Source organism: Trichosurus vulpecula, chromosome 5, assembly GCF_011100635.1.
Source record: "Trichosurus vulpecula isolate mTriVul1 chromosome 5, mTriVul1.pri, whole genome shotgun sequence".
NCBI classification, from domain to species: Eukaryota; Metazoa; Chordata; class Mammalia; order Diprotodontia; family Phalangeridae; genus Trichosurus; species Trichosurus vulpecula.
This window is the reverse complement of record NC_050577.1, coordinates 276522812-276531742: the sequence shown is the minus strand read 5'-3', so window position 1 is coordinate 276531742 and position 8931 is coordinate 276522812. Positions and strand designations below refer to the sequence as shown.

Here is an 8931-nt window from a genome sequence, read left to right as displayed (position 1 = left end):
CTTTGAACTTGTCTCTTTGCCTGTTAAATGAGGGGGTTGGACTAGGTGATTGGAAAAATTATAGGATATTATGGTTGGAAGAGATTTGGGAGATCAACCAGGCCCTCATTCTCTCAGATTCCTTCCATCTCTAAAATTCTGTGACTACTCTGTATAAACACAAAGCACTTTTCTGTGCACTGCATTTTTTTCTAAAGCTAGACACTTATTTAAGGAATTCATTTATGAGTTTTAAAAAAGTTCTTTTTTTTAAAAACCTTCCTATAGAGAAAGAAAACCAGTGGGGTAAAGAAGGCAAAGAGATTTCTGATACACAAAACACTCAAGGTACAGAAATGAAAAAGAAATCGTTTTGGTGGAAGCTCCAGCAAAAGGTTTTTAGCATCTTTTGGAATGTGATGTAGAATGCTTCGTGTTACAAAAGGGGCATTTTTAAAAATAAGGAATAGGAAGGAGTAAAGAAAAGCTGTGAGAAAGGTCAGAACTTGGAATCTTTAAACTACCCACCCTCCTCATCTGACAATTGCAGAAATGAGACTGTTCTGCAAATAGAGCCGAAATAGAGCTGTTCAAGCTTTTTGCACCAAATCGTTTCTCTAAACAGCTTTGCTCTTGGCTTAAGAAAGGAGCAGAGAAACTCTTACAACTCCAAGTAAGGGTCCTGCAGCAGCCGAGCTCCAAGATACGATGCGGGGGCCTTGCCTACTAGTCTATTTCATACAGAGCAGTCCACAAGGCAGCCTCCTTTTTTTAGTCCGGCGGACAGAGCCTGCTCTGAATGAGAAGTCAAAGCAGCCAGACCATCAGCAGGGCTGGGTTTTCTGAATAAACGAGTCACTCGGAAACCTTCCCCTAGCAGGCGGGCCGGCTCTCGGAGATTACCTTGTAGGGAGTTAGGAAAATGTTCACTGGCCCGAGGCCAAGGGAGTGGGCCGAGCAGGGCGTAAGTGGAGGCCAGAAGCAGGGAGTAAGGGAGAGGTGATGGATGGAGAAGGGAGAGGCTTTTTTCCACCCCAGCTGTTTCCCTGTTTCCCGTACCACACTCCCCACCTTCATCCACCACCCTCTCCGATCGCTCGGCTTAGTTCCCTTTCTAAAATTTTAAATCGTTTTATTGCTTTTTTTTCCCCAAAGCTATCCTACCTCCCCACTGTTCTTTTTCATCACCTTTATCCTGTTTCTTCCTCTTCTCTTCCCAACTCCCCAGATAACCATACTCTTCACCCCAAACTTGTCCCCCACTCAATGATCTTGGGGGTTAGCTAAACTTGCTCCTTCCCTCCCCCACACCCTTCGCTTCTTCCGAAAAGGTTTGGTTTGAACTTTCGAACTCACCAATGAGAGCCCGAGAGGAGGGTGGGGTGGCAGGCACCGGACGGGGTGGAGTTTGGGATGGAAGCGTGGAAGAGAAGCTCGGAGGAAAGGGGGGTGGGGGTGGGGTCAGGTCCAAGGAACCCTCTCCAAACACGTGGTCCAGGAAGGCGGAAGGGCTATATAAGGCCCCTCCCGTGAGCTTCTCTTCTCACTAACTTTTTTCTCCCGGAGACTTCCTAACGGTCGGGCGGTGAGAAACTTTGTGTTGCCTTCCTTTCCATCTCTTCTTAGCCCAGCACATCTTTATCATGGTGAGTGTGCGGTGCCCGGGCCAGCTGGCTGCTCCAGGGGGTGGTGGTGGTGGAGAGCGCGGGAGCTGAGGGCTCGGGACCCGGGGTCACGTGACCAGGAGAAGGCGCTAGGAGCCGGCGTTGTCCACGTTTACGGGAGAGTAGAGTGACCAGAGGGCCATTGGGACTTGGCGGGAGGGGGGGCGCACGTGGCAGACTGGCCCCCTAAGATGGCTTGGAGGAACATCCCCCTCATTGGCCTCCTGCCTCTCGGGCTGCGCTCCTATATTGCTCTGAGCGCTCCCTGGGTAGGGAGAGAAGGGGGTGTAAGCTCCGTGGTTTGGGCCGTTCGGAAACGATGCCACTAGATTACCGTAACTTTGCCGGGGACAAAATTATAAACAGCGTGGTGTTTCCGTACTTTGAAGTGGACTTGTCCGCAGTGACACGTGATGATTCAGTTTTTCGGAGAAAACTTGCCCCGAGGTCGTAAGGACAAGTTTTAAGGTTAGGGTTAGTAGATGGGTTTATTAAGCGCATTAAAAGGATGGTCCATCTGGCTGTTCAAACTTTTCACACTCTTCTAAGAACGACTTTAGAAAACTTAAAATGCTTTGCACTTTCTCTTTTTCCGTCCCGGTCCCCGCCCCACCCCACCCCCACGATCAGAATAGGTTAGCTGGCCTTTCTGTAGCAACCAAATGAGCCAAATTGAAGATAAAGATTGCCGGCTGTGTTATCTTTTGAGACAGGTGGTCCTCGAACCCTGTGAAAGTGTTGGAGCCCCTCCCCGACTCTCTCGGGTACTTCCCTGTGACTTGGTGCTGAGTCACTTTTACTAAAGGAAGTAGCAAAGTTTTGAGTAACAAAGTTTCCCAAAGCCTAGATAGATGTGGGGGAGGGGAGGAATGTGGCCACAGATACGTAAGGGACCTTGTCCCATAGATAGAAAACTAGTGGTACGGGTTTAATCCTCCTTTTCTCATCCGAAATATGTGGAGTGGAAACAAGTACTTGAGGGTAGATTCGGTTATAGCGATAACATCCCATTTTTCGAAGGGAAAATCACATTAAGGCTTAGTGGTTGACCAAACTAGGTTGTTTGAATGAATGAATTCTTCCTAAATGTTACCCAGCAGCACAGAGAAAACTAATGCCCCAAAGAGGCCACCCCATTTTTTTTTTAGTTGCATCAAAATAGCGTCTCTGGGGATAAGTAGGAATGGCAGGAGTAGTATGTTCTCTTTAGCATGTTGTATGTTAAAGAAAGCAGGGTACTGCTATTAAAAACAGGCCTAGCCTTGGTTTTATTAGGGAAATGACTATCAGTACAGGTGAGGATAGGCTTATGTGACCTGACTTCATAACCAGTCACCCTCCACCCACGTAGTCATGGGCAGGTGAGTCTTTTTGACCTTGTCAGCATTCCCAGGTGTTTAGCAGACCAAGATAGGCAGTGTGAGGAAATTTCCCAAGGAGGCTTACTTTCTTTCACGATTTATAATTTACACTGAGTAATACCTTATTCAGAAGGAGGGAATCATCGCAGACATAGTCAGTTTTTGTGATTATGAGATCTGATAGCAGAGAGGCTCACTTGAAAAGAAGATAAATAAAGGTTTACTGGAGAAGAGGACATTATAATTATTTATGAATCAGGAGGCCTAGGTTCTAGTCTAGGTCCTGCAACTAACTAGTAATAATATTGGATGAATCATTTAACTTCTCTGAGCCTCAGGGTTGCTCTCAATGGATGCATAAAGTTGTGTATATTCTGATTTTGTGATCCTTAGTTTTTCTTGCTTGTTTGTTTAGTCCAGTGCCCTCATTTATCTTAGATCTCTTCTAACTAGCATTTCGTGAGCTATATGATTTTTCCAAAGTCCAGTCAAGTTACCATGATGCACCAGTAAATAGTCATGAGCTCATTAAAACAAATAGTCACGCCGCCTACAGCAGGGCAAGTGGGTACAGGTAATTTTGGGCCTTGACGTGGTCAGATGACCATGATTGTTTTATGAATAATGTTAGATTGCTGGCCGGGAAGGAATGAATCCTAAAACAAAGGTTGCAAATGATTAGGGTGTTTAAATTCCTAGTTAGAAGTTAGGGTACAAATGATTTTTTTTTCTCTATTCATTCTCAAGAATTTTGAACATTACATTAAACCATGAAAGAGGAACTTTTGTATGAGGGAGTTTGGAAAAAGCATAGTGTCAGGTCCTTAGATAATCTAGTTTGTTATGTAATATCCCTTGTATAGTTTAACTAAAAGTCATTTTGATAAAGACTCCATTTAAGTCGTACCACTACTTGTAAATCTGTGAAAGGAAATGTTTTCCTAAATACTTTCAAAAGAATTTGATTTTTTTTTTTCCGCCGAGCTAGAAATGTTTATTTTCCCCGGGGAAGTCAGTGATAGTCACTGCCCTGTGAAGACCAAAACCTGCTTACTCTAGACTTTTTTCAGAAATATTTTTGGGGGATGGAGTGGATTCTTCTATTGGAAATAGGAAAGCAAAAAAATCTTTTCCATGAGTTGCAGGGCCAAAGTAAATGCTGCATTGACTATAGATGAAGTCTTCTACAAGGTTAAAAAAGCTGCCTCTGACCAGATTTTAAAATATAGCTAGTCTCTGCTTATCTGGCAGTTTCTTTGAGTCATGTGGTTGTAGCTTGCTGGTTTAAGCTGGTTTTTAAAGGAGGAGGAGGGGAGGGAAGCTCTGGGGTTTAAAGAATAGGATTAAAGTAGGCCAGAATGATCTCAACAGAAGTTACACAATCACACAAAAAGTATGAATAAGAACTGAAAGGGGGAGGGTTGTTTTTTTTTTTAAGCAGTTAAGGAATCTGGCCTTAATCATTTCCCTAGTATTAGAAGGAAATAGTTTTGAGTAGAGCCCTCCGGATATAACAGTTCTAAAATGGCTGGCAGGTTCCTGACTTTGATTCAATCCATGTTTGTCCCTGGATTTCTTAGGTCATGAGTTCTCATTTGTTTCCCCAAAGAATTTTCTCTGAATTCAGTTTGTAGTGTGCCTGAACATCAGGTAGGGGAGATGTGGAATGGTTGTGCTGCAACTTAATTCATTACTCATGTAGATATGAACCGACATTAGCTATCTATCTGTCCCAACTGACTCAATTATATTCTTGGTTTTCTGCAGCGTGAGTGCATCTCTATCCATGTTGGCCAGGCTGGTGTCCAGATTGGCAATGCCTGTTGGGAGCTATATTGCCTGGAACATGGTATCCAGCCTGATGGGCAGATGCCAAGTGACAAGACCATTGGGGGTGGAGATGACTCTTTCAACACCTTCTTCAGTGAAACTGGGGCTGGCAAGCATGTTCCTCGTGCTGTGTTTGTAGACCTGGAACCCACTGTTATTGGTGAGTTCAATTTGCATTTGCAATTATGCAGATTAAAGTGGCCATTTCTAGTGACTTTTTTTTTTAGTGCCCTCGGTTCTTAGTACAAGTTACCACGTTGTTAAAGCTGGGCTACTTTTTTTTAATCTTCCAGATGAAGTTCGAACTGGAACCTACCGCCAGCTCTTCCATCCTGAGCAGCTGATCACCGGCAAGGAAGATGCTGCCAATAACTATGCCCGTGGACACTATACTATTGGCAAGGAAATCATCGACATCGTTCTGGACAGAATTCGGAAGCTTGTGAGTCATTTAGTAGTGGGGTGATACTCTAAGCTCTGAATTAATCTAAACGGACTCTTAATTCAGGAAATCAGACTGGGATTAAATTCTATTAATGTACTGTGTTAATTAGCATGAATATAACTTGTTTTCCTTAGCAGACAAGGGTGGGGGGAATTGAACAATGCAGTAGTCACCTGGGTATAATTGATTATACTAACACTATAATGTTAAAACTTAGGAGCCGTGAATGTTAAAGTTGAGACAGTAGCATTTAATCATTTGGAAAGTGGCGGTTGCCCTTATAAGCATTTACAGCGATGGTGTCAGGGACCTCTGGAAAGAACTGACAGTTACTGAAACTTTATAAGCCGTTATGTAGGTCTTATGTTTCTGTCCTCCATAATGATTAAAGCTGGGGCGTGGGGGCTCTCCCTGTCCCTAAAAATCGTCATAGGACACCATTCTACTATTTTAGTGAGTTTTGCAAGTGTTGGGTACAGATCTGGATTTGTTGCAATTTTACTTAAAACCTAGGATTCAGAGGACCTTTTCCCTCCTTCAACAAAGTGTGTGTGTGTGTGTGTGGGTGTGTACATACAGCTTCCAGCCTAGGAAGTCCAACTCTATAACAGTCGCACCAGGCCAAGATAGGCATCTGATATTTAGAGTGTGTGTGTGTGACCTGGTATTGATCCAGCAGAAGTTAGTGCTTCTCCTGCTTAACATATAAGCTAAACTGCAAGTCTTCAAAAACAAATGTTAGCACACAGATATAGGGCCATGTAAACCTGTGATCTAGAAAGCCTTTATTTCATATAGCTTCCCTGTGTGGCTACATAGCCTAGTAGATGAAGGCATTGGTAGACCATGGACTTCCTTATGGCTTTTGATATGAGTCAGTATTCTATCAAATGAAGCTTCTATAAAACTCAGCAATTCGTGGAGTATAATTGCCCTAAAGTGTGGCTGAAAGCACTGTTTCCAAGAATATCAAGTGTTGGATGTGATTTGACCAATTAACTTGTGGAAAGACAGTGGAGATTAGCCCAGGCTTAGAACTGGATTTCCACGAAACACATTGAACATTTTAGAGCTATGGTGTTTTTTCTGTTTTTACAGGCAGACCAGTGCACAGGTCTTCAAGGCTTCTTGGTTTTCCACAGCTTCGGTGGTGGGACCGGCTCTGGTTTCACCTCTTTGCTGATGGAACGTCTGTCAGTTGATTATGGCAAGAAGTCCAAGCTGGAGTTCTCCATTTACCCAGCCCCTCAGGTTTCCACAGCTGTGGTGGAGCCCTACAACTCCATTCTGACCACTCACACAACCCTGGAGCACTCTGATTGTGCCTTCATGGTAGACAATGAGGCCATCTACGATATCTGTCGCAGAAACCTTGACATTGAACGCCCAACCTACACTAATCTGAATCGCCTTATTAGCCAAATTGTGTCCTCTATCACTGCCTCTCTCCGATTTGATGGTGCCCTGAATGTTGATCTGACAGAATTCCAGACCAACCTGGTGCCCTATCCCCGTATCCATTTCCCTCTGGCCACATATGCCCCAGTCATCTCTGCTGAGAAAGCCTACCATGAGCAGCTGACTGTAGCAGAGATCACCAATGCTTGTTTTGAGCCTGCCAACCAGATGGTGAAATGTGACCCTCGCCACGGTAAATACATGGCTTGCTGCCTGCTCTACCGTGGTGATGTGGTTCCCAAAGATGTCAATGCTGCTATTGCCACTATCAAGACAAAACGTAGCATCCAGTTTGTGGATTGGTGCCCAACTGGCTTCAAGGTTGGCATCAATTACCAGCCTCCCACTGTGGTTCCTGGTGGTGACCTGGCCAAGGTACAGCGGGCTGTGTGCATGTTGAGCAACACTACAGCTGTTGCTGAGGCCTGGGCTCGCCTGGACCACAAATTTGATCTGATGTATGCCAAGCGTGCCTTTGTCCATTGGTATGTGGGGGAGGGCATGGAGGAAGGAGAGTTCTCTGAGGCACGGGAGGATATGGCTGCCCTGGAGAAAGATTATGAGGAGGTTGGAGCAGATAGTGCTGATGGGGAAGATGAAGGTGAGGAATATTGATGTGTATGTTATCTTTTTCTTTATACTAGGTCTTTTTTTTCTGTTCTGTGAAAACGTCCTCTGTGATCATTAAATGTCAATAAAAGTGATGCTTTTATTTTGGGTGTCTGACCACATTTTGTCTGATACTGTTTTATGATTGATTTGAATCAACTTTCCTATGTCATGCCTATTGTCATGGGGCATAGGCAAAGCTCCGGTCACATTGAAGCAGTCATACATTCAGAAACACCATGGAGTGTACTGTGAGATCTGTATTGGGCCTACTAGAGGTGACACATCAAATGCTCCAAACTAAACTCTGCACTCATTTTCTTCTACTTTGTAGATTAGGCCCTTCAGATATTTGTTGAATTGAAGAAAAAGTTGCAAAATGGTCCTCAATTGGTGCAAGCAAGAGAGCCTGGGACATCAAGTAACGAAGCTAAATTCTTAGTGACTTAAGTGATAAAGCTACCTGACCCAATTAAACACATTTAACTGGTTGATTGCCTACTAAGTACCATGATGGAAAAAATTTAGACATGGTTTACACAAAGTGTATGAGGTAGATGCAGTAAGGTGGGGGGGGGGGGGGTTGGAAACAACATTTGAACTAAGGATCACAAAAAGTTGGGGTTATACATGTAAAGAGCAATGAATTTCATTTTTTAAAAATGTAAGCATAAATGTAAATGAAAATGTCCTTAAAAGGAACTGAATGAAAAACCGAGATCTGGAGGAGATAGTATACATTGTCATGTGGGACCACCAGCTTGAACCTTGAGACCCTGGAAGAGAATGCTTAAACCAATAACAAGTCAGATGACGAAGGATCAAAATAGGAAGATTTTTTTTTTAATGTTAAGTATTAAGATGTTAATCCAACAAATCTAACTGGCGTAATTGGTAGTAATTTCAAGCACACTGATTAATTCTCAATGAATACTGAGACTACCATCTGCATAGTGCTGTTAGGTATCAAGTAGTTGTAACATGATTCCTGGCCTGTAAGGGATATGTTTACCTTTCCAAGGAGTCTCTTATCTTTTAGTAAGATAAGGCAGTCTGGTACAAATTTTAAGAGATTAAAGACAGGATCAGTACCTACGTAATCTAGGAAGGATGTGAAACGGAGAGGAAAAAGTAGGTGTATTTGGATTGGGGAGAGGGTTTGTCATCTCACTAGAAATAAATGGAAAACAAACTGGGTAAAATTCAGAAGACACTAACGAGACTAGTTCATAGAGTTTGAAGAATGATTTTAATACAGTTAGGGAGGAATTAAAGTCCAGGAGAAAGGTATTACTGGTGACAGGGCAGGCAAGGAGTTACAATTTAAGTCCTGACTGGTCATTGCATTAGGTGGTGTGCTAAAATCTTCCAAAGTTGTTTTTGCCTATAATATTTTGATCATTGTGTAAATTGTTTTGGTTCTGCTCATTTCATTCTGTCTCAGTTGATAAAGTCTTCCTAAGTTTCTTTTCATTTTTCATGTTTGTAATTTCTTGCAACTCAATATCCCGTTATTTTCATACAATATTAGTCAAGATATCTGAAAGATGGAGAAGTGAGACGAGATCAGCAGAGAGGTTGGGAC

General features: G+C 43.2%; 1 protein-coding gene across 1 annotated transcript; it reads left to right on the top strand.

Moving 5' to 3' along the window:
• The first annotated feature begins 1476 nt into the window (after positions 1-1476).
• TUBA1C (tubulin alpha 1c) lies at positions 1477-7449 on the top strand. Its single transcript, XM_036758659.1, has 4 exons — positions 1477-1625; positions 4772-4994; positions 5128-5276; positions 6378-7449. Exons 1-4 carry the CDS (start codon positions 1623-1625, stop codon positions 7350-7352), a joined length of 1350 nt encoding a protein of 449 aa, XP_036614554.1. The 5' UTR covers positions 1477-1622; the 3' UTR covers positions 7353-7449.
• The last annotated feature ends 1482 nt before the right edge of the window (positions 7450-8931 follow it).